The 26162-nt window shown below is 41.6% G+C and overlaps 1 protein-coding gene across 4 annotated transcripts in view; it reads left to right on the top strand.

Moving 5' to 3' along the window:
* Nucleotides 1-1711: 1711 nt before the first annotated feature.
* The window catches only part of LOC125454647 (kinesin-like protein KIF13B), a 180741-nt gene continuing 156290 nt past the window's right edge, over nucleotides 1712-26162 (top strand). For all 4 annotated transcript variants that reach the window (XM_048535631.2, XM_048535630.2, XM_048535633.2 and 1 more), the window contains exon 1: nucleotides 1712-2104. In XM_048535631.2, the coding sequence (XP_048391588.1) occupies nucleotides 2050-2104 (55 nt within the window). In that variant the 5' untranslated portion in view covers nucleotides 1712-2049. The remainder of the gene's footprint in view (nucleotides 2105-26162) is intronic.

The following is a 26162-nucleotide window of genomic DNA, read 5'->3' as shown; positions in this document are numbered from 1 at the left end:
GCGTGACTTTTTTTTCATTTCGCCTTTACAGTGTTTTGCCATTCAATTTAGGACTACGCACTCCGATTCTTGACGGTGACAATCGCTCATGGGATCAGTTTCTTCCGATCTACCTGGTCCAGGCCCGTTATCATTATGAATACATCCAAGAAATCTACTCTCAAACTTTTCTTCTCAAAGGAAAACAGCTCCAACTTCTCCAATCTAGCCATGTAGCTGAGGCCATTCATCTCTGGAAATATTCTTGTAGATTTTTTCTTCATCCTCGCCAATACATTCACAATCCTTAGAAAATGTGTTATACAGAATTTGTCACAATACTCCCATCAGGCCTAATCGGCCTTTTCCTGTTGATATGTCCATAAGATACAGGAGCAATGTAGGCTATTTGCCCATTGAGTTTGATGCATTCATTGAAATAATGGCTAATCTAATAATCCTCAAGTCCACCTTTCTGCTTTATCTCCATAACCTTGGAGTCTCTTCATGACTAGAAATCTCAATCTTGAACATACTTAACAAGCCAGCCTCAACAGCCCTCTGTGGTAAAGAATTCCACAGACTCACCAGTCTGATCAAAGTAAATTCTTCCTTACTCTGTTTTAAATGGACAACTCCTGACTCTGAGATCATGCCGCCTTGTTGTAGACTCTCCTCAAAGGGCAGGCAATCTCTTTGCATCTATCCAGTTATTTTTCCTTTTTGAAATTAACCTAACTTTTCTAATCAACCTGTTCAGAGATGTTATTTCTACACTACTGGAACAAGTGGGACTTGTCTCCAGGCCTCCCGGTCCAGAGGTAGGGACACTATCACTATGCTCAAAGAGGGTCTCCTTTTTTATGTTTCAATACAGCGTCCTCTCAGTCTCCTGAGCCCCAACGAGTACAAGCCCAAACCTCATAACTTTCTCTCTCTAGACAGAAGTCAATTTTTAAACTAATCTAGTGTTACTCAAATTATGTTCCAATGCGACTTCATTTCTCAAACTGGGTGAAAATGTTAGTTGTCCCAAAGCATGTGACCCCAAAATTTAAGCTTGGGGACGGTGACTATCTCTCTCCCACCCCAAATCCCACTGGGGCCCTGAGCAAATCCTTACAACCTCCCTCTCCCTTCCAAAAATATAACGACAATCCGCAAATATTAATATATCTGAGCTATGCAATTGTTGCTGTATAATTTATGTGCTCATGATCATTTGTGTGAATGGTAGAAAATAAGTCAATACCTCTTGGAAGTATTTTTGCACCATCTCTTAATCTACATTTCAATTCATTTAAAAGATGTATTTCATGAGGTGTACTATGGGACATTGCGTCTTGGCGCTATGTAGATGTAAATCCTTCGCTCCGCCGTTCAAGCATTGCCGAAAATTGCCGATCTTTCCAGAGCTCCCTCCGGAGATTACCGACGCTTTCCGCGCTTCGCGGAAATCACCGACCCTTGGCTCCGCTCTCCGGACGTTGCCGATCCGAGGAAGCGCTCTCCGGGAATACCCGACCCTTGGCTTCGCCCTCCGGAAGGTGCCGATCCTTGGCTCCGCACTCCGGAACTTTCCGACCCGTCGAGCAGCCCCGGTCGCGCTCCGGATTTGGCCGAGCGGTCTTCTCCCTCTCACCGGCGCTCCTTCCGGAAAGTGCCGAAACATCCCGAAGCCGGCCTTCCTTCCCTCCCCTCCTCCCATCCCCCTTCCTTCCCACCCTCTGCCTCTGTGGTCGCCGACCTGCCCTGCCGGCTCGGGTTTACCGCTGTCATGGCGAAGAATCATCGTTTCAAATTCAGGCAGGGAAATAGGTGAAACACGCGAGGAAAAGAAACAGAGGGGGAGGGCGGGGGTGTTAAAAAAATAAACTGATTTAATAAGTTTTGTTTATTTTGAGGAGTGGAAGCTGTGTGTGCCGAGTTGGAGAGTCGCCGTTGGCTCTGTCGACGTTTTAAATCTTCTTGAACCACTTCGCTGCTCTCTTACTAAATCATTTTAAAACTGAGGGAGGGAATAAAAAGTTTTTATTTCTGAGCTGGTGCTTCAAGCCTTCTGTCAGCAACATGTCCGAGTCCAATGTGAAAGTGGCCGTGAGGATTCGTCCCTTCAACAGAAGAGGTAAATCCACCAGACATTACCATCGTTAAATATAAAGTGTTCTTAAAATTATATTGTTAAACAGATTTAGAAATATTGATACTAGGTGGGGATTTAAACTTGTGCTTTCGGAGCTCCCTTACTCCGTCCCAGAGTAAGCACTCCCTGGATGTAGATAATTAAAATATTAAATCTCTTTCTATATATTAAATCTCTTCCAATCATCTTCATAAATATTTTATTTGCCTTTTGATGGCTTCCAAAAACAAGATGCGTTCGTTTTGCAGAAATGATACTTGGCACTTGTCTAGTTTTTTTTGTAGAACATGAATCAGAATGGGTTTCCCCCTCGAATTCTCTGTCCCAAGTTAACTTTGGTGCAGATGGGTCTCTGACTTGTACCAAGATCTTTCGATCTTATCCCCCTCTCTCTCTTGTCTGTCACTACCCCAAATTGGGAGTAGGGTTTTCTTTTAATAATTAATTTTTGGGCGGAGAAGAGGAAATCAAGGTCAAGCTGAGTCATTTCATAAATAAAACAAAATTAAGGCGTTCTTGACTAAGCGCTAAAGATCACCTGTCGGTGTGATTCAATTGCTGGAAGAGCTTGGGGGCTTCTGTTTCGCAATTTGATTTTAATGTATTAGCATCCCTTTGCGTATTTTCAGTTCAAATTATGAAAGTTGAAACAACTGTATTATGCAGTTTCACTAATTTTGGTTTTAGGGTTTTTTGTTACAGAAATTATTAGGCGTTGTAAGCTTTGCAGTTCCAGTTACATGTTTGTTTTCAGTTTAATTTTTAACGTGAGGGATTTCTTCAGGATATTTAGCAACTTTTCTTTGAACGGGTTAGACATGCAGTTCTTCAGCTGAACAGGGCTGCTTTGTGCTTTGATCAGAGATTTCCCACAATGTTCTTTGAAGCTTTTTTTTGTTTGCTATAATTAAATCCCATAAAGAGGCAGTGGCTTTCTTGCTGTCCTCAATTCAAAAATCAAATCCTTTTTAGAGGGGAACAGCTGATTTTAAAACAAAGGGAAGAAAAGTTAGAAGTGAAATGATGTTGACAATCAAAGCGATTATTCAGCTACACCAGCTCGTATGTAAATAGTACCTTGAAGTGCTAACAGCTCCTGGAGGAGCATTAATTAAAAAAAAATTGACATTGCACTCCAGTCCTTGTGATGCTCATTGGTTGCAGAGAGTTTCACGACCTTTTGCATCCTCTGTCCATTTTTCTTCCTCCTGGGGGTGGTATTACATCCTCTGGCAAAGTCTTATGGATTCGCCGTGTACTTCGGAGACTCACTGAAGTGGCCTTCCTCCAGCTGAGCATAACTGATGTCATATGATTCCAAATTTGGGAAGAATACGGTCCTCATCTGCATGAATGTCTGGATGTAGTCTCGGAACCTTGATGTTTTTCTCCACCTTTCTCAGCCATTAGGGCAATGGCGGAAGAAAAAGGTATCTGGAGCTTATTAGGTAGGCGATGGCCAAGTGGTATTATTGTTCACTATTAATCCAAAGACCCAGGTATGTTCTTGGGACCTGTGTTCAAATCCCACCATGGCAGATGTTGGAATTTGAATTCAAATTATAACATGGAATTCCGAGTTTAATGATTGCTAATTGTTAGGGAAAACCCATCTGGTTCACTGATGCCCTTTGGGAAAGGAAATCCATCCCTACCTGGCCTGCATGTGATGCCAGACCGACAGCAATGTGGTTGACTCTTGACTGCTCTCTGGGCAATTAGGATTGGGCAATAAATGCTAGTCCAGCCAGTGACTCCCACATCCCATGAATCAATTTAAAATAGCTAGATTTTTAAAATATAATGATGGTTACTGCTATATATGATGCAGAATGATGTGCGGCTTAATTTGTTTTAGTTAGTGTGGCATTTGTGGTATACCTCAAACTTAATTTCGTGTCAGTAAAAATAATTGTATGTCCAAAGATGTTACCTAAGAATTGACAATATCTATTACTATTTTGGATGATTATCCGGGGAAACTTGGAGGCAAAACGCTTTTGTATGGCTTTCTCACTATGGTATGATTCCAAAGACACTTTGCACCAGAAACAAAAAGAATTGGGACTTTGCAAACAAACTGGAATGGCCAAGTCTGCGTCCATTTTGGCAAAAGTTGACTGTAACTTTGGCTAATGACTATCCTGTTTAGGAGTTCTCAAGTCCTTTCAGTTACATGTTTCCACGTGTTAGTTTGAAAAATAAATTTAAAGGAAACATAAGGAGGGAGAACTTAAATTTATACCGCAATTTATTTTTTCACAACTTCATGATAGCCCAAAATACTTCTCGGCCAGTTGTGCACTTCTGAAGTGTTGCAGGGAAATTTAGCAGGTGATTTGTACACAGCAGGCTCCCACAGTTTGTGATTGGCCAGTTACTCTGCAATAGAAGTGTTAACTAATGGTTAAATATTATTTTTAACATTAGGAGAACTTGCCACCTCCTCTTTGAATACTAAAGTGGGATCTATTCCATCACCTCCAAGGGGAGAGTGAACTTATTTTAACATCTCATTTTAAAGATGACAGCACTTGCACTGCAGCATTTTCTGTGCTGTTCTGATGTGTTGACTCTCTTTTCTTGCTGCGTCAAAAGGATTTTAAATTAAGACCAACACAGGTGGTTCCTTGAAACTTCCTTTTCTTACTCTTCACTTGTTCGTAATCAATTCTGTGAAGAAGAGAAGATACGTAAGCAAGATCACTTTGGAGCCTAGTACTGAGGACTGTTGTGCTGCACTGTAGTGTCTGTGCCAACAAATGTGTGTAATAACATCTCTGAACAGGTTGTTTGTAAAATATCTGGATCCTAGTGCTAGAGCTGCTGCTCTACTGTTGATTACTGTGATGACCAGTGTTGTTCTTCAGTTCATACTTCTAAGAGCAGCATTTTTACTCAAATGAGTTTTTGTTCATTACTGCTTGAAGCTGCTTAAAACTAGACCGTAGTTGTAACTTTTGGCATTTGTGGTACATGTTCCATGAGCTAGTGATGGCAGACTGTACTTTTATTTGACAGGCTGCAGTATAATCCCATCTTTTGTTTCTGGATTTGGATCAGTGCAGAGCTGGTGAGATCAGTGGACTTGAAGATGAACTGTTATCATCTCAGGATGTTTTGTGTCGAACATTTGAATGTACATGATTAAGCCATTGATTGTCACAAGGTTATGATTGGAATAGTGATGCAAGTGACTTAAGGCTGAAATTGAGCATTCTTTGTGAATCCAAACTCCGCAGAAGAATTTCATGTCAAATGAACTTTTCTCCCAGGCACCGTGGTCACCTGAGTTGCTGGATTTGAATTTTTTGCACCAGTGTTATTTGATAATGCTCGGCTTGACTACTGATAAATGGCGTACATTATTTTATGTGCTTTTACATGCTAGCTAGCACAATAAAGTTTTGATGCAATTGTTTCCATTTGCATTTTACTGAATTTACTTTGTCTCATCTACAAACAGAATTGCACCACATTCTTTCTTTGGACCGGTGTGTGCGCACCACTGAGCTTCAGGAGACACAGAAGTCTAAGCTCGCATTAATTATTATTATATATCTCAACTTGTTGACACAGGCAGGGTTTAGTGTCTTACTTCACCCACCATTGAGATTGTAATGCTAAAATCAACCCTTTCTGGATTTCCAGGCTTTAAATCAACACATGAGAAATAAATGCAACATGTACTGAATAGCCTTGACTTCAAGGTGACTGTTGGCAGAGCAGAATCTGTAGCTTGGATATGCCTGATTTTGCTTGCATATATGAGAGATGGTGCTGTAGGTTTTCAGCAAAAATCAAATGCATTGTGTGGTTGATGCACTTGAGTTTGAGTGTTTACTGTTGCAATGATCGCCAATTAAAGTTTTATATTGTGCATAAAACATTTGATTGCAGCAATCTAATATGGAATATTAAAACAAGAGAGTCCATTAATATTTAACTTTTAGTAATTGCATTTCAATTGCTTTTGTACTTATTTTGATCTAACTTTTGAGATCAGGTATTTTAAAATTAAAATTCAGTTCAGTAGATATGGAGCTGTCTTCACAGGATGCAAGCAGTGAGTGTTTCATTGACTGGCAGCTTGGAGGATATAATTTAATAAAAAGCATGTTATTTGCACGCATGATCGGAAGTACAATTTGAATATATGACAGAGAAATATTCTCCTTGATCAAAGTGCTTGTCAGGTCTGCTGGCAGATTTATGGATTATTGTTCTCATATTGGTTGTTGAAAGGTCAGTGGTGCAGCTGGGGAGTTTGAATGAAATTTACTTTTATTCTCTGACTCCTTTTCCAGAATACTGAGCATAAGAACAGGAATAGGCCATCCAGCCCCTTGAGCTTGTTACACCATTCAGTGAGATTATGGATAATCTGTGGCCCAAATCCATATATACCTCTCTGATGAAGGATCTAGGCCTGAAACGTCAGCTTTTGTGCTCCTGAGATGCTGCTTGGCCTGCTGTGTTCATCCAGCTTCACACTTTGTTATCTTGGATTCTGCAGCATCTGCAGTTCCCATTATTTCTTTCCATATATACCTGCCTTTAGTCTCTTTCCCTTAATACGTTTGCTTAAGAAAAAATCTTTCTCCGATTTCAAATTAACAACCATGCATTTGTGAGAAAATGACCGTAAAGCACTCCGACCCTTTTGTTCTCCTGTGCATTTGTTCATTTTTCATTCCATACAAGCTTCTTCTTAGAGAACCTAACGGACAAGCTGCCGTAAATCCTCTAATTTCACTGTGACATGCTTTCCTTTGATTTTCATGTATTGTGCCAATGTGGTTGAAATTGTAAACTCTGCTATATTTGCCAATGCTTGCCCGTTACTTGATAATCCCCAGCATAGATCAAGTACAACATCCAGAACCTGATCTTTTAGATTTTTGCTTTCGGTGTTGAACCTTTTTCCTCGGGAAATTGTTTTTCTTTAAGTTTCTCTGCTTCTTCCTTGAAGGTGTTAACTTGTTTTTGAAGATAAAATGCCTTTTTGATTTGTGTTGCATCTATTCTGTTTATGTGACTAATTTGTTCTTCATGATACACTAATTATAGATTGCACTGCTATGTGGTTAAGTTATTACACGCAGCATCCTTTCATAATGTGTTGCATGTTATGATTGTTTCTCCATGACAGTTTTACAACAGAAGCTAAAGGCTTAGTGGGAAATGAACAGGAATGTTTTTTTTTCCTTAAGATCCATCCTTTTTTTTCTTTCTATTTTTTCAGGAATGATTCCAGGTTCAAGTAATAGCTTTCTGTGGTATAATTCAGCATTTACCTGTAAAACTAATAGATAAATGCACTTGTTCTAGGAACTGTATAGCCCAGGGAAGCCTCATTTTTAATTCCTCAACTGTATTTATCTTGGCGTGCCTTGGCAAAAGGGGAAAACCAATATGCTTAATTATTGACCAGTGACTTTGTACTGGAAAGGGCATGTCTAAGTTTTGGATTGGGTTGATTTATGACAACATTGACTGATATGTACTCCTTACTAAGTGCACAGATTAAAATGAATAATGTTGTTAAAATAGCAGACATCTGATATTCCTAGTGGAGCTCAGTCTTCAGGACAGACAGAGTCATAATCCATCAGACAATAACAGTGATAGTGAAAAAGATCTTGTTTATGAATATAAATTTACTCCTTGACTTGCTTGTGAAGTCGTAGTGAAAATTTTAGGATACAGATCCTGAACTACTCTGTTCCATAGTGTTGCATAACAGTGTCACAGATATGAGAGGAAGATCACTTCTTAAAAAATTATTATTGGCACATGGTTTATCTTGATAAGAGTGTTTATTATTCATCCCTAGTTCCCCTGAAGGCAAGAATAAAATTGAGGTCAAAGACTGGAGAGTTGGCATGCTCCTTGCTGAAGGATATTAGTGCACAAATTGTGTACTGAAGAAGAGTCATAATGGACTTAATGTTTCCCTTGTCTCTCTCCACAGATGCTCCATGACTTGCTGAGTTTCTCAAAAAGTTCTATTTTTGTTTCAGATCTCCAGCTTCCACAGTATTTTACTTTTGTTTTCTCTAATTATACTATAGCATCTTCCGTGGTCATTGTTCCAATCCCTAATCTCTCTCCATCAGATTTATTGAATACAGTATTTTCGCCACTTGTTTTAAATCTTAACCTTTGGGTTGCTTGAAGCCATATCCTGAAGCAGAAAGATTGTTTAGCAAGATGCCAGTGAAAATCTGCCAAAATTAGATTTAAATAGGCTGACCTTTTGGGAGAATGTTTGCTTGGTTTGGTTTCCCCCTCCCCAACATTGTGATACGAACATAGCTGACAGCAGGAATATAAAGGGGTCTCAGTTTGAGAACTTATAACCATCCTAAAGTGTTGTCTTCAAATGCTTTATCAGATATGCTTTATCAAATATCTCCAGGTATTTGGAGGACTGTTAATGTAATGCTTTAGTTATTTGATTTACAATTTATTTTTTCATGAACATTCAGAACCAGTAGATCCATACTTTTAGCTCTATTTAGCCAAATAAAGAGGAGACTTTGCTGGGCTGTCTGCACAGATCGTGAATTACCCATTAGTTTTCCCAAGTAAAACTCTGAATTACATCATATAAAGCTATGATTTGAGGCTGATGCCTTTCCTGAAAAAAAAAGCAAAGATCGGTCTTAAGGAATAAAGACAATATTCCTTACCATTTCCCACCAGAGCTTGTTTCTCCCCTACAGTTTTAGACCAGAAATTAATCATAACATGCCACATGCATCATGGAAGCTATCGGCTTTTCGTGCATCACGCGCGTTTTCATTTAACGTGGGAATGGGGTGATATAAAAATGTTCTATTGTAGAGGTTTCAAGCTGATCCTGTTTGTTACCAGGCCTGTGGATAGTGATGTTTTCCAGTTGAGATTGCTGGACACCAACCGCAAGTAGTGTTGTGAGGAATTGTAAGGGAAAGCACAGTCCTGGATTGAATTGTGATCATTACTGCCTGTATGGCCTTTTTGAAATCTCATTTGAAATTCTGAGTGCTGTATTGTTGAGTCCAAATGAAGGCTGGTGTCAGGGACGATCTTTTAAATGCAGAATAAGCAATAAGTAGCCAGAAAAAATTGAGATTTTTGAACATGTTAAAGATGGAAGTAAAAAACAAAACATGTTAGCTCATGTTAACATTACATGCAAAACATGAACTATTGCCTTTACATTATTATTGGTGGCATATTCCATTGAACCTGATTTTTTTTTTAAATGCATGGAGAATTAGAAGTCCATCCTAAAATATCATTGAACAGTCTATGCTGCAATTTGGAGCATGGAATAACTCCATAAGATTGCTTCAGGCAAAATTCGATAGGTTGAAAACAACACACTAATTGTCTGTAGTGTTAAAGACTTTTTTTCAGATTTTTTGTAACTGGCAAAGCTTTAACTGTGATATTACTTATATGTATGTTGGGCCTTCATTTGTAAATTTTCTACTCCTTGTCTTAATCTGAAGAGTGAATAATTATATATTCTCTCCTTGGTGAGTGTGGAATCCCGAATTTGTTTCAAGGCAGTTAACTACTTCTGTCAGATATTTGTTGTTCTAAGTTAGGGAAGAGAAACAAGGTACTGCAAAACTTATCAAAAACCAGACTTGTTTTAGTGGTGTTGGCTTGGGATATATATTGGCTCAGAAACAGAATGAAGCTGTTCTTTGAATAGTGCCATGGGATCTATTCCATACAAGGGGGAGGCGATGGTCGAGTAGTATCATTGCTGGACTGTTAATCCGAAGACCCAGACGATGTTCTGGGGACCCGGGTTTGAATCGTGCCACGGCAGAAGGTGGAATTCGCGTTCAATAAAATATCCGGAATTAAGAATCTAATGATGATGACCAGGAATCTATCGTTGATTGTCAGAAAAACCCATCTGGCTTGCTAATGTCCCTTAGGGAAGAAACTGCTATCCTTCCCTTGTCTGGCCTACGTGTGACTCCAGGCCCACAGCAATGTGCTTGACTCTGGCCTGCCTTCTGGGCAATTAGGGATGGGCAATAAATGCTGCCTAGCTAGCAACACTCTCATTGTAAGATTCAGACCTTTAAGAGCAGGTTGTTTCACTTGCAGAATTATTAGTGAACATTGTATTCTTGTACGTGACTGTGCACAAACTGTGGGAATCATCAAATCACAATTGCTGAGCTCAGAAGGAAGGTGGCCAACACTTCATATCCTCCCTACATGATACAGTTGTTTAGTTATTATTCTGTAATTTCCAAGCTATTACATCATTCAGCTTCCATGACCTTCACCTTTACATTGCATTAACTTCCATTAGTTTAGCAATTGAGACTTGCTGTCTCTATGTTAGCAATCCGTAGCCACCAGTCGTAAAGTGCTTGTCTACATGTCGAAGAAAAGGTCAAAGCAATTAAGGCAGACAGATTTATCCACTGGTAGTATAGAACTACACTAAGAGCAAACAACTATCTTTGACTCCAGCTTGTAGCCACCATGAAAGCGGTTTGATGATCTGGTCTGATTACCTGATCTGGACAGTGGCTGTCTGATTTAGCTGATTTCTTCTGTCACCATATTAATTACAAAATTGAATCTTGTGTACAAGGAGAAACAATCAGTGTTATCTCATTTAATATAGCTTGTTCTCACACATTATTAAGAGTCTAACGATGACCATGAATCCATTGTCGATTGTCAGGAAAAACCCATCTTGTTCACTAATATCCTGTAGGAAAGGAAACTGCCATCCTTACCTGGTCTGACCTACATGTGACTCCAGACCCTGAGCAATGTGGTTGACCGTTGACTGTCCTCTGGGCAATTAGGGATAGATAATGAATGTTGGACTACCGTTTATATGCTAAAACTCAACAATATTTAATCTAACTATAAACTCAACATACAGTATTCACAGCTCTTCCCTTCAGTGAGTTTTTGGGGTAAATGGAGAAGGAATCAGTTTCAAAAATGTTGTGCACAATTACATTACAAAAATCACACTAATGTGCAAGAAATTCATTACCTGTTAATAGTTGTTTTCCTGGCTTCTGATTAGTTGTGATTAGTTTCACTACTGTGCCCTCATGTTACCATTGGCGTCTCATTGCAGCCATTCACTTTTCTCCTCTCCTATTTCTCACCATCCACGTCTCACCTTGCGTAGAAAATTCTCATTTTTTCTGGCCTTCCTTGGCAAACTGGCTGCTACTTGCAGCTTTTCTAGTCAGATGCACCCTTACTCTGACAACCTCCCTCCTTCCCCCACCCACTCCTCCTCCTCCTATGCCTCTGGCAATCCTGCAGGCTGGTTCCCTATTATTGGAGGGGCAGCTCCTTCCAGACTTTGAGTTCCATATAAGGGAGTGACTTTGTACTGATCGGCAGGCCCTGTTATTCATTTTTTCCAGGTGCTTTAGAATTTGCTTGCTGCCCCCCTGTATTGTGAATGTTGTTGCAGGGAATTTTTGGTGCTGGAGGTGGAATGAAATGCCTATCACTCAATTTATAGCCTGCATAATGGTAAAACAAATAAGTAGTGGAACAACCATGTGTATTCTGTTTTTAAATTTGACACTTGATACCTATGGAACTTTTTGTTCTTATTTTATCGTGACTCCTTTGTCCTTCTCCTCCCCGCCCTCATTTTCTCAAATTTGAGATCTTGTAACCTTTATCATGCCTGTGTTACTTGTGCGTATAGAAAGGGCATATTGGTTAAAGGTGCCATATTATTATAAGTTGTTTCTATTGTTTCTCTGCCTTTCCCTTGGGAATACCAGACATTGTTTATGTTTGCATGGAGATTTCTTCAATCATTTGAAATGTGGATTATTTTCACTGAGAATTGAGCTGCTAACTGTTAGTCCACTTGAATAACCTGGATAATGTCATGCCCCACCCCCACCCCCCCCACCCCCACATTTAACGTGTGTAACATGTGTATTAATTGATCTGTATAATTGTTTTGAATTACTCTTCTTATAAAGGCATAATCAATTGTGAAAGTATATGCCATATTAGAATGTGTAGCTATCTTCTAAACGCTTGAGGTTTTTTCTGATAATTTTTATAGGCTTTTTCACTCTGTTAAATGTGTATCATTGATACCGATGAATGAATGATCACTTAATTTTTTTTTGATACTGGCAGTTGATGTAATTGTGTTGGTCAGGATCCTGGAAGGAGAAATGGTATAGTAATTTTACAGTCTGAGCTGGTGAGAATGCTTATGCCATGTAATAAAGTAGAGATGATGCCTATGCTTAAAGAAATTTTATGCATTGGGCACTTAAAGTGCAGGGTTAGTTTCTTTTTAAAAATCAAGGTTTGATTAGCTCCCAAGGATCTGAATAGCTTGTAGGTGTGAATGATATAACCAGAAACCTTTGGGCATCCAGAAAAACTTCTGTGTTTTCTCTGCAGTAAATAAAACCTAAATACTGAAGTAAGAGAGTCAGTTTATTCTTTTCCTCACCAGTTGCTATAAACTGAGAATTTAGGATGCATGGTTAATAAGTTTGTAGATGGCACCAAAATTGTTGAGAGTCAGGAAGGTTATCTAAAATTGCAAAGAGATCTGGATCGATTAGGCCAATGGGCTGAGCAGTAGCAGATGGAGTTGAATTTGAATAAATGTGAGGTTTTGCATTTTGATAGAAGGGCAAGACTTAGACATTTAATGGCAGGGCACTGGGTGGTGTTTTTGTACGCAGACCTCGGGACTTAGGTACATAGTTCTTTGAAAGTTACCTCACAGATAGACAGGATGGTTAAGAAGCTGGTTAACACACTTGCCTTAATTTCCCAGATCATTGAGCACAGGAATCCGGACATCACATTGAGGTTGTACTGGTTGTTGAGCCACTTTTGGAATACTGTAGAGTTGTGGTCGCCATGCTGAATGAAATATATTATTGGAAAGGGTTTAGATATATACAGTAATTTATTGTTAGATATTTATGAAAATACAGTGAAATGTGTATTCATCACCATAATTAATCCAATGCCATTTTTATTTCTTACAGATTTATATAATTATGTATACATAAAGTTACAATATACCTCATTTCGTTTTGTTCAAACCACGGCTTCTTTGTTTCGTAAGTGGCTATGGGGACATGCCTTAATCCACAGCTGCCAAAACTGTCCCTGAGGCCACAACACCAAGGAGGAAGTACGCTGCAGCAACACCTACTGCTGCTGACTGAAGCGGGAACATTGCGCTTGCCAAAGCTACTTCATTGCTACCGATACTCGAGCCACTGCCACAGCCAGGATATTGTCCCAACTTTTGGTGACTGGGGCCCATTCTCAACTTCTGAGGAGCAACAGACCATGCAAATTAGCTCGCGAGGGTAGAGGGATCATTTACTCCGCTGACTTTGCAGTTTACTGTAGAAACACTAAATGAAAAGAACTGGCCCTAATCCTTCAAAGCTGGAGCTGTTGCTCAAGCTATGGCTGCCAAGGCCATGAGGAATGGACTGGATTCCATTGGTAGGAGACCCTAGGATCCGAGGGCACAGCCTTAGAGTAAAGGGAAGACCTTTTAGAAGGGAGATAAGGAGAAATTACTTCAGCCAGAGAGTGGTGAATCTATGGAATTCACTGCCACAGGAGGCTGTGGTGGTCAAGTCATTGAGTGCATTTAAGACTGAGATAGATAAGTTCTTGATTATCAAGGGTTACAGGGAGAAAGCAGGAGAATGGGGTTGAGGAACTTAACAGCTATGATTGAATGGCGGAGCAGACTCAGTGGGCTGAATGGCCTAATTTATGCTCATATGTCTTATGGATCTGCTGCTCAATTGCTCCTTGCAACTTCTCCCCTCCACTGTAGCTGCAGAAAGAATAATAAACAAATTACCAAGATGGTGCTGGGACGGGAGGGTTTGAGTTATGAAGAGAGGCTGGGTAGGCTGGGACTTCTTTCACTGGAGCAAAGGAGGTTGGGGGGGAGGAACCTCTTAGAGATTTATAAAATCGTGAGAGGCATTGAGAAGGTGAATAGCAAAGGTCTTTTCCCTAGGGTGGGGGAGTTCAAAACTATATCCATGCCAATCAGATATCCTAAATTAATCTGGTGCCATTTGACAGTACTTGGCCAATCTCTCTCTAAACCCTTCCTTTTCTTGTACCTGTCCAGATAAGTTTTAAATATTGTAATTGTAGGGTGAGAGGGGATAGATTTGAAAGGGACCCGGGGGCAATCTTTTCACACAGTGGATGGTGTGTGTATGAAATGTGCTACCAGTGTAAGGGGTGGAGACTGGTACAATTACAATATTTAAAACTTATCTGGACAGGTACAAGAAAAGGAAGGGTTTAGAGAGAGATTGGCCAACTACTGTCAAATGGCACCAGATTAATTTAGGATATCTGATTGGCATGGATGAGTTGGACTGAAGGGTCTGTGTCTGTGCTCTACAACTCTGATTCCAGTTCATACATGTTGCCAGTTTATAAATGTTCATCTGCAGCTTAACTTATTTATTTGTAGTGGACAGTAATCCTTGTTAAATACAGAAACCTGGTCTGTTCTTTCTGAGAATCCCGAGTCTAGAAAGGCAGGTAAATTAGTGAAATTTCTGTACTTCATAAAATCTTCTATTTTTATGGTGATTCCAGGAATAGTCGGGCTCAATTTCCAGAACACTACCCTAGTGAGATGAACATCTTTTCAAAAACAAAAGTGAGACCTGCGCAGAAATGAAAATTACCATAAGACATTGGAGTGGAAGTAAGACCATTCGGCCCATTGAGCCCACTCCGTCATTTAAATCATGGCTGATGGGCATTTCAACTCCACTTCTCTGCACTCTCCCCGTACCCCTTGATTCCTTGTGAGATCAAGAATTTATCGATCTGTACCTTGAAGGCATCTAACGTCCCGGCCTCCACTGCACTCCGTGGCAATGAATTCCACAAGCCCACCACTCTCTGGCTGAGGAAATGTCTCCTCATTTCCGTTTTAAATTTAGTCCCTCTAATTCTAAGGCTGTGCCCACGGGTTCTGGTCTCCCCGCCTAACGGAAACAACTTCCCAGCACCCACCCTTTCTAAGCCATACATTATCTTGTAAGTTTCTATTAGAGCTCCCCTCAACCTTCTAAACTCTAATGAATACAATCCCAGGATCCTTAGCCGTTCATCATACATTAAACCTACCTTTCCAGGGATCATCCGTGTGTCTCCCTGCTGGACACGCTCCAGCGCCAGTAAGTCCTTCCTGAGGTGTGGGGCCCAAAATTTGACACAGTATTCTAAATGGAGCCTAACTAGAGACTTATAAAGCCTCAGAAGCACATCGCTGCTTTTATATTCCTATCCTCTTGAGATAACCGACAACATTACATTCACTTTGTGAATCACGGATTCTACCTGCAAGTTAACTTTTAGAGAATCCTGGACCAACACTCCCAGATCCAATTACAATTCTTTTCCCCCACTTTAGATTCCAAGACCCAGATAATAATATAGTATGAACCTTCATCACATCATGTACATCCATATCAATATGTTTGGCCCTTAGTTAACCTGCTTTGAATTATGACACTGTCAACAGTAGAAAATGGCCTTAGTTTGGCATGGAATGTGAGCCTAGATTATGTTTAGCTCCTGAAGTGGAGCTTGACCCCATAATCAAAAACGCCTAGGCAAAAATGCTACCAGCTAAATAGCTTAGCATTTTACATGGTAGTTCCAATTATGAACCATTGTCTACTGTAAAGGAAAACCTGATTAAGATTTGGGGGAGAAACAAGTTGACTCAAGTTCATACTGCTGTCCTGACCCCTCTGCTGTCTGCAGCTCATGAAGGTTACCCACTTGATTACTGTGGTGAAATTGGACTAATATTCTCGCAGATAAAATTACATTATCCTAATTATAGAAAGCATGAGTTTTTTTATTAATTGTTAGTTCAGGAGAAATCAATGTTCTCAAGTATTCATAGCTCTGTATAGATTCTATTTGTGGTATTCAAACTAATTTTATAATCGTACTCCACCAACTCTAAAAGATTCCTCTGTGCTGCTCTGACAGCTGTATTCCTTAACTTCCATTATTTTATCTTTTCTCTTTCTTTCTCACTGTCTAAAATCTAAAACCCATTACTAACATGAGCTTGAGCAGGACTAATCCTAAATTATATAAAATAACAACAGTAAAAAGAGTGATCAGTTTATTACTTCAACCGGAAGTAGTTAAATAATTGGCCTGATGTCACTTCTGTTTCTAGGCTTCAGTAATTTAAGATTAGAGAACATTTGCTTGACTAGGTCACAGAATTTGTGGTTATGGCCACTGTTGTCTTGGTTGAGCTCAGGAGAGTTGAAGAATAACCAGGTCTCACCATGTCATGAAAAGATTTGTGTGCTTTACGTTGAACAGTGGCAGAGTTTGTACTTGCTTGTGTGCGCTTGAGATGCTAGGTATATTAGAGAGGAACAAATCTGTATCCTAATCTGAGGGAGGAACAGTTACATGTGATTTCCACTGCACTTCTGTAATCCTTAAAGACTTACTCAAAGAGGTAGATTTTAGGTCATCGGATAGAATATTTCCTTAAATATAGACAAATTGCTTGGGAAACTCGGCTATTCTGATGGTGCCTTGGAGAGAGAAACAATGTTAGCAATTTGAGTGCAATTTAATTCTTCAGCATTGGGACAAGGGCCCTGGAGCATCAGTGACCTTAAAAAGGTTTATAAAATCAGAAGAGGCATGGATTGGGTAAATAGGCAAGGTTTTTTCCTCAGGGTAAGGGAGTCCAAAACTAGAAGGGATGGGTTTAAGATGAGACGGGAAAGCTATAAAAGGGACCTAAGGGGCAACTTTTTCACACAGCGGGTGGTGTGTGTATGGAATGAGCTGCCAGAGGAAGTGGTGGAGACTGTGGCGCAATTACAACATTTTAAAAGGCATCTGAATTGGAAGGGTTTACAGGGATATGGAGAAAATTGTGGCAAAGGGGACGAGGTTTGTATTGGATATCTGGGGGGCATGGATGAGTTGGATTGAAGGGTCTGTTTTTGTGCTGTCTATCTTTGTGACTCTCTAAGGGAAAAATAAGTCGAGTCAAAAGAGGAAGAAATATGTTAAGCTGATCTGAATCAGGCTGGAATGGGTGTGCTAGGCCAATCCTATTTGTGGACTTGGAGACAAAGGTAGAAGTGGCTTATATGGAGGTCGGCAAAGTTTTAAGCTATGGAGGCAAGGTCACTGGAAGAAATGAGGTCAGTAACAATACTGCAAACAGTGGCTTGATGTTCAGTTTTTGAGGTCATGGTGCAGTGAAGGATTGGAAGATGGGCTCGAGTGTTCAGCCTCTGCACGGCATTGGCCCATTTAACAAATGTCAATGTCACAATTCTTGTCAAGAGGTTTAATAACAAAGTCATTGTCCGTATGAGAGAATGGAGCAGAGCAAGTTCAAGGGCTGATAGGTTAGCAAGAGTGAGGGGATCAAAAAAAATTAGAAGATGAATAAAAGGCAAGTGGTCAGTGGGAAAGTATGTGGAGAGTACTAGAGATGGCTGACAGAGTTTGTGGAGCAGGAATGGCATTCACAACTGGAGGACATGCGTTTAAGGTGAGAGAGGAAAGATTTACAAGGGACTTAAGGGGCAACTTTTTCATGCAGTGGGTGGTGCATGATGGAATGAGATGCGAGAGCAATTCGAGGAGTCTGGTGCAATTATGACATTTAACATGCATCTGGACAGGTATATGAATAGGAACAGTTGAGAGGGATAACAAAAGTGTGGAGCTGGATGAACACAGCAGGCCAAGCAGCATCTCAGGAGGACAAAAGCTGACGTTTCGGGTCTAGACCCTTCATCAGAGAGGGGGATGGGGAGAGGGAACTGGAAGAAATGGGGAGAGAGGGGGAGGCGGACCGAAGATGGAGAGAAAACAAGACAGGTAGAGGGGAGAGTATAGGTGAGGAGGTAGGGAGGGGATAGGTCAGTCCAGGGAAGATGGACAGGTCAAGGAGGCGGGATGAGGTGGTAGGTAGGAAATGGAGGTGCAACTGAGGTGGGAGGAAGGGATGGGTGAGAGGAAGAACAGGTTAGGGAAGCAGAGACAGGCTGGGCTGATTATGTGATGCAGTGGGGGGAGGGGAAGAACTGGGCTGGTTTTGGGATGCAGTGGGGGAAGGGGAGATTTTGAAGCTTGTGAAGCCCACATTGATACCATTGGGCTGCAGAGTTCCCACCGGAATATGAGTTTGCTGTTCCTGCAACCTTCGGGTGGCATCCTTGTGGCACTGCAGGAGGCCCATGATGGACATGTCATGACCCCACCCCCGAGCACCAAACGATCATCTCTAACACCATCCATGACCTCATCACCTCAGGGGACCTCCCACCCACAGCCTCCAACCTAATTCTTCCCCAACCCCGCACGGCCCGTTTCTATCTCCTTCCCAAAATCCACAAACCTGCCCTGGTCGACCCATTGTCTCAGCCTGTTCCTGCCCCACTGAACTCATCTCCACCTATCTGGACTCCATTTTCTCCCCTTTGGTCCAGGAGCTCCCCACCTGCGTCTGTGACACCACTCACGCTCTCCACCTCCTCCAAGACTTCCAATTCCCTGGCCCCCAACACCTCATTTTCACCATGGACGTCCAGTCCCTATACACCTGTATTCCTCATGCATATGGCCTCAGGGCTCTCCGCTTCCTCCTGTCCCGCAGGCCCGACCAATCCCCGTCCACCTCATTCGCCTACCCGAACTCGTCCTCACTCTCAACAACTTCTCTTTCGATTCCTCCCACTTCCTACAGACAAAGGGGGTGGCCATGGGTACCCGCATGGCCCAAGCTATACCTGCCTCTTTGTAGGTTACGTGGAACAGTCCCTCTTCCGCACCTACATAGGCCCCAAACCCCACCTCTTCCTCTGTTACATTGATGACTGTATCGGCGCTTGCCCAGAGGAGCTCGAACAGTTCATCCACTTCACCAACACCTTCCACCCCAACCTCAAGCTCACCTGGGCCATCTCCAACACATCCCTCACCTTCCTGGACCTCTCAGTCTCCATCTCAGGTAACCAGCTAGAAACTGATGTCCATTTCAAGCCCACCGACTCCCACAACTACCTAGAATACACCTCCTCCCACCCACCCTCCTGCAAAAATTCCATCCCCTATTCCCAATTCCTCCGCCTCGGCCGCATCTGCTCCCAGGATGAGGCATTCCACTCCCGCACATCCCAGATGTCCGAGTTCAAGGACTGCAACTTTCCCCCCGCGGTGATCGAGAACCTCCTTGACCGCATCTCCCACATTTCCCACAACCACAACCGCCCCCAGAGGATCCCCCTCGTTCTCACATACCAACCCACCAACCTCCGGATACAACGTATCATCCTCCGACACTTCCGCCATCTACAATCCGACCCCACCACTAAAGACATTTTTCCATCCCCACCCTTGTCTGCTTTCCGGAGAGACCACTCTCTCTGTGACTCCCTTGTCTGCTCCACACTCCTCTCCAACCCCACCACACCCGGCACCTTCCCCTGCAACCGCAGGAAGTGCTACACTTGCCCCCACACCACCTCCCTCACCCCTATCTCAGGCCCCAAGATGACCTTCCATATCAAGCAGATGTTCACCTGCACATCTGCCAATGTGGTATATTGTATTCATTGTTCCCGGTGTGGCTACCTCTACGTTGGGGAAACCAAGCGGAGGCTTGGGGACCGCTTTGCAGAACACCTCCGCTCGGTTCGCAACAAACAACTGCACCTCCCAGTCACGAACCATTTCAACTCCACCTCCCATTCCTCAGACAACATGTCCATCATGGGCCTCCTGCAGTGCCACAATGATGCCACCCGGTCGCAGGAACAGCAGCTCATATTCCGCTTGGGAACTCTGCAGCCCAATGGTATCAATGTGGACTTCACAAGCTTCAAAATCCCCCCTTCCCCCACTGCATCCCAAAACCAGCTCAGCCTGTCTCTGCTTCCCTAACCCGATCTTCCTCTCAGCCATCCCTTGCTCCCACCTCAAGCCGCACCTCCATTTCCTAACTACCACCTCATCCCGCCTCCTTGACCTGTCCACCTTCCCTGGACTGACCTATCCCCTCCCTACCTCCTCACCTATACTCTCCTCTCTACCTATCTTGTTTTCTCTCCATCTTCGGTCTGCCTCCCCCTCTCTCCCTTTTTATTCCAGTTCCCTCTGCCCATCCCCCTCTCTGAAGGGTCTAAGCCCGAAACGTCAGCTTTTGTCCTCCTGAGATGCTGCTTGGCCTGCTGTGTTCATCCAGCTCCACACTTTTGTTATCTTAGATTTTCCAGCATCTGCAGTTCCCATTGTCACAGTTGAGAGGAATATGGGCCAAATGCTAGCAAATGGGGCTAGGTTAATTTAGGGTATCTGGGTTGGCATGTGCAAGTTTTACCTTTGATATTTAGACATAAGTTCCTGTACATTCTGTTGCATTTTATATACACTTTTTCAATTATGTTGTGATCATTCTTGCTTAGTAAGAATGCAAGCAAAGAAGCTTACTTTTAGATCCTCAGTAGGAGCTGAGATGGTTTATGTATTGAGACTAGGATTGCAATCCACAGAAGATGAGTCATTTCAATGTGACTTGAACTTGCTACCACAAAAAGAGTAAATATTTGATGTGAATTTTTTTGTGTTTGTAAAGTAAGTGCTGCATTTACGTCTCCCCGCTTTCTTGCTTTCTTCCTCCGCTCACTCTCTTGCTCTCGCTCTCCCCCTTGCTCGCTGTCTGTATTCTCTTCTCAACGTTCATAGCTGTAAGTTGGGAGGTAGTGAGCAAGTGATATTATCACAGGATTTTTATTCCAAAGGTTCAGATAATGTTCTGGGGACCCGGGTTTAAATCCCACCACGGCAGATGGTGGAATCTGAATTCAATAAATATCTGGAAGTGAGAATCTAATGATGACCAGGAGTCAATTGCTGATTGTCAGAAAAACCCATGACTTCAGACCCACAGCCATGTGGTTGACTCTTAACTGCCCTCTAGGCAATCAACACTGCCTAGCCAGTGATGCCTTCATCCCGTTAATGAATAAAAAATTCTCATATCTTCTATCATTCTAGGCAATCTTTACTCTGCCCATTCCTTAGCTATGATACACTCAACTTTAATATTAAACGGGTTTTCTGGAGTGTTCACTATGTTTAAATAATAGCCAAGCGTTCCAATTTTTTTTTCAAATGACTGTTTCAACTTGAATTTTCACCTTCAACATTATGGATTTAGCTTTCATTCTGCACTTGCACTGATTTCCTCAAACAATTCCAGTGCATTAGTCAAACACAGTCAACCAGTACAAATCCACGCTGGCTGTTCTTAATTATTTAGTCTCTTTGAGTGCTAACTAAATTAGTTTTGGCTCCTAAAGTTCAATCCGAATAAGAATAAGATGAACTAGCTTTTGAGGCTTAGTCCTTTACCCATTTTTTTCGACCAGTGTGTAGGATTCTCAGCTTTACAGTTAGCAGTTTCAGTTTTTCACTGCGTTGGTACATGTTGTTTAAGGGATCAGGATGGTGTAAATAGGGAAAAGTTCCTCATTTTGGTGGTTGGGTTGAGAACCAAAGGATACAGATTTAATGTGATTGAGAAAAGATTCAGAAGTTAGAGGAACATGAGAAGTAGGAGCAGGAGTAGACCATTTGGCTCCTCAAGCTTGCTACTCCATTTAATAAGGTCGTGATTGATCTGATTGTGGCTTAACTCCAATTTTTTCTTGTCTTGCCCAACATCCCTGCAAATTTTTGACTTCTTTATAGATCAAAAATCTATTTATCTCCGCCTTGAATGTGATAAGTAATCCAGTCTCTCTGCTGTTTTGAGTTTGAGAATTCTAGAGATTAGTAACTCTGAGATCAGTTTTGCCTCATCTTTGTTTTAAAAGAAAGGTCCCTTATTTTGAAGATAGTAGGAACTGCAGATACTGGAGAGTCTGAGCTAACAAGGTGTCGAGTTGGATGAACACAGTAGGTCAAGCAGCATCAGAGGAGCATGATTTTCTGAAGAAGGGTCTAGGCCCGAAACGTCAGCCTTCCTGCTCCTCTGATGCTGCTTGGCCTGCTGTGTTCATCCAGCTCTGCACCTTGTTATCCCTTATTTTGAAACTCTGTCTTCATGGTAGATTTCCCCATGAGGGGCAACATTCAACAGCTACTTGTCAAGCCACCTCAGAATTATACAAGTTTTGATTAGATCACCTTTCATTGCTCTAAACTCTGACAAAGCAGGCTTAACCTGCTCACCCTTTCCTCATAAACTAACTCCTTTACCTCACAAATCAGCCTGCTGAACTTTGTCTGAATTACCTTTTCCCAAGTATATACCTCCTAAAGTAGATTTTCCTTGGGTATCCTCTATGCAGTTTACCTAATCCTTGTAAATCTATAGCGAAACTTCCCTGCTTTTTTACTTCTTTCAGAAAGATGTTTTCACACAGTGACTGGTTAAGATGTGGACTGCACTGCCCGAGACTGTGGTGGTGGCAGTTTGAATTGTGGTTTTCATAAAGAAATTGGATAATTAACCAGAAGAGAAAAGGTATTTGTAGACTGTAGAGTAAGAGAAAAATGGAGAGCAGCTAGTGGGGTGATAATGTTGCTGGACTAGTAATACAAAACCAGAGGCTAATGTACTGGTGACATGGGTTTGACTATTACTGTGGAAGTTGGTGAAATTTGATTTCAATTAAAAAAAACTGAAATAAACAGTTAGTCAATTGACAACGATGTTGATTGACGTGAAAACTTGTCTGATTCACAGATGCTTTTTCGTGAAGGAAATCTGCCATTCTTAGCTGGCCTGACATACCTGTGATAGTTAACTGCCCTCTGGCCAGGCCAGATTTTATTGCCAGAGTGATGCTGATATCTCTTGGAACGAGTTAATCAAACGAGGTAGGAATGTGCAACTAGCTGAGTAGGTCTCTCAGAGATCCCACAGCAATATTGGGCTGCGTGGCCTTTTCCTGTGCTGTAACCATTTTGATTGTAATGTCTTGCTTACCTCCTACTGACTGTATTCTGGGATCCCTGCCATCTGGGCCGATGGCTCTTCATATTCAGTTGTAAAACTGCAGATGACAACTTTAGACTGATTTAGAAATTCGATCATTTTATGCGTGCTTTTTTTGAGGAGTTTGATTTTGATCCAGTCCAGTCAATTTACAAATTGTCTGCTCTGCAAGAACTCAGCTAGCATCAGTGCTGATAATACATTTCATCAGACTTGTTTCACGTAATTTGTTTTCAAATATTTGGATGTATTTCTCTAGAATTAGGATTCAAATTTACACGACTTGGGTTTGAAGTGGAATGTCCGTGGTATTCGGAGATTGCATACGTATGGCAACAATCTCTGGACAAAAAGTGTTTGTGGTAAAAAGGCACAGTGATCCTCCTGAGGCAGTTGAAGTGTAACTGGATAGTGGCGAGAGTGATGAAATTGTCTCTGTTCCTGATGGTGTGGATGTCATTTTCTACATGGACTTCGAACACCAATTTATTTCCAGCACTCGACACTTGAACCCTCTGTTTAGTAACAGCCCATTTCTCGTTCCTTTGAAGTGGTTGTGCTGCGAGTAATTTAATTAAATGTGTGGCATTTTTTCAGCCCAGTTTCCCAACAACTGTAGCTCCTTCACACTCTTTGATCACCATTCCCTCTCAAAAAAGAAATGCTGAGCCTGTGAAGCTATTCGTGAGGAAGGGTCACTGGACCAGAAATGTTAACTCTGATTTCTCTTCACAGGTGCTGCCAGACTTCCTGAGCTTTCCCAGCAACTTCTGTTTGTGTTTCTGATTTCCAGCATCTGGGTAAAGACCTGGGTAATCATATGGGGACCAAAACTGCTCAATATTCTGAATGCAATCTGACCAGAGCCTTAGACTGACTCAGCAGTACATCTTTGCTTTTGCATTCCAACCTTCTTGAAATTAATGCAGATGTTGCATTTGCGTTCCTCAATACCAACTGAATTTGCGTGTTCACCGTGACAATCCTGAATCGGGACTCCCAAGTCCTATTGTGATTCAGACTTCCAAAGCCTTTCCCCATTTAGAAAATAGTCTGCATCTCTGTTCTTCCTACCAAATGCATAATGCCATATTCAATTTGCCACTTTTGCCCACTTTCCTGGCCTGTCTATGTCCTCCTGTTGCCTTCCCACTTCTTCAACACTACCTGTCGCTGCACCTATCTTGTCGTCGCCGAACTTGGCAACAATGACCTCCATTCCTTCGTCCAGATCATTAATGTATAATATGAAAATTTGTGTCCCAATGCTGACCCCTGCACAACCCCACTAGACAACTGCTGCCATTCTTTAAAAGACCCCTTTGACCGTACTATGTGCCTTCTACCAGTTGCCAGCCTTCTGTCTGCGGCCACGTAGGTGAGTCACTTGAGTCTCCTCTTTTTGATTTTTGAATATCTTTGGTGTTTTGCACATGCAAATGTATAGGAGCGTGTCTCCCTCACCTCATGCCAAAGTGCACCAGAACAGTTGTCAACTATTACATTGATATCAAAATTCATGGTTGGCTTTTCAGAATATAAATGCAAAATACTCCAAATCCTCTCAGTCTTGGTTAGAATCAGTAGGTGTTGGAAAAAATGCAGTGGCTTGGCCAGTCAGCAGAGAGAGAAACAAAGTTAATGGCAAATCGGGCAGCTATTCTGACCAAAGTATTGTTGTTTTTGTCGCATTTTCTGTTTTTATTTTCTGTTGTCTGGAGGCAAGTTGTGAAATGTTGAGTGCAGAAAACCCTTCAGTTCATCCCAGTCCATTCCTCTAGATGCAGTGGATTGTTGCGATTGCTAGGTTTACTACCAAGGTGTTTTTGCATCAGTTTCTCTTTGTGTGATCCAGGTTGTATGTGTTCTTTTGTGGTGTTATTCATAAAATGGTTGGAACTAAACATTGTATGTTTACATTCAGGGTACCAAAGTACAGCCAGGTCCTGCGCTCTATCAGTCCGCCGGCCATCGGGAGTTGTTAAATAATCTGTGGTGCACTGGTATTTGTGAAGGCAAAGTGTAATCCTTTCAAACATATTTGAACTAGATAATATATACATAACGTTAATAGATTAATTCCAAAGGATTTCCATTTATTTTGCACAAATATCTTAGTATATTCATTTCACAAGGAAGATGTGGAATTATTTTGCAATCACTGTACTTTGCACTCTAGGCTTGAGTGCTGTAAGCAAATGACACTCCTCACAGTATCACGAATAATTTCACTCTACTCAGTACATCCGATAGATGTTAAGTGGCTGTTTATTCTACACTTTTTCACCTTTTTTTATTTCCCCACTACTTCCCTTGTGTAAACAGAAAAACAGCATTTGAGGACAAGAATCTCAGTCTCTTCCCCCTCTCATGCTTCCTTAAGCAGAAGCAATGAAATGTTTAGACCCTTTTGGTTAGTGAAATGCTGGCATGCTTGCTGATTGTATTTGTAAGTCCCTGCTGTCAAGGACATTTCAAAAATTACCCAGCTATTGGTTGTGAACCAACTAATGTTTGTTGTACCCAACTCACTTTTTTGCATGTAGGTAAATGTAGTAGATGGCACTTGTGTTGCTACTGACTTGTGATTTGACTTTTCCAATCAGCTGGAATAGGATATTTGGTCCTTACTTGTTTAAACTTTGTGGGGTTTAAGTTAATATAATTCTGTTCCTTATTTGTGAAGGACTTGTTTTTCTGGGTTAGTTTCCTGACCTTTGATTGAGGCTGCTACAGTTGGGACATCTTTGCTAGTCCTTTAAATAGGGATCTAATTTATTTCTGTTGCTGTTTCTCTAGCTTTTCACTTCAGATGCTTTCTAAAGGCAAAAAAAAACTTTTATACATTTTATTTACACATTTTGTTTTCTGAAGAAAGGTCCAGGCCCGAAACGTCAGTCTTCCTGCTCCTCTGATGCTGCTTGGCCTGCTGTGTTCATCCAGCTCTACACCTTGTTATCTCAGATTCTCCAGCATCTG

Source organism: Stegostoma tigrinum, chromosome 9 (genome assembly GCF_030684315.1).
Source record: "Stegostoma tigrinum isolate sSteTig4 chromosome 9, sSteTig4.hap1, whole genome shotgun sequence".
Classification (NCBI taxonomy): domain Eukaryota; kingdom Metazoa; phylum Chordata; class Chondrichthyes; order Orectolobiformes; family Stegostomatidae; genus Stegostoma; species Stegostoma tigrinum.
The sequence above is the reverse complement of the archived record's forward strand: the minus strand, read 5'-3'. Positions and strand labels throughout refer to the sequence as shown.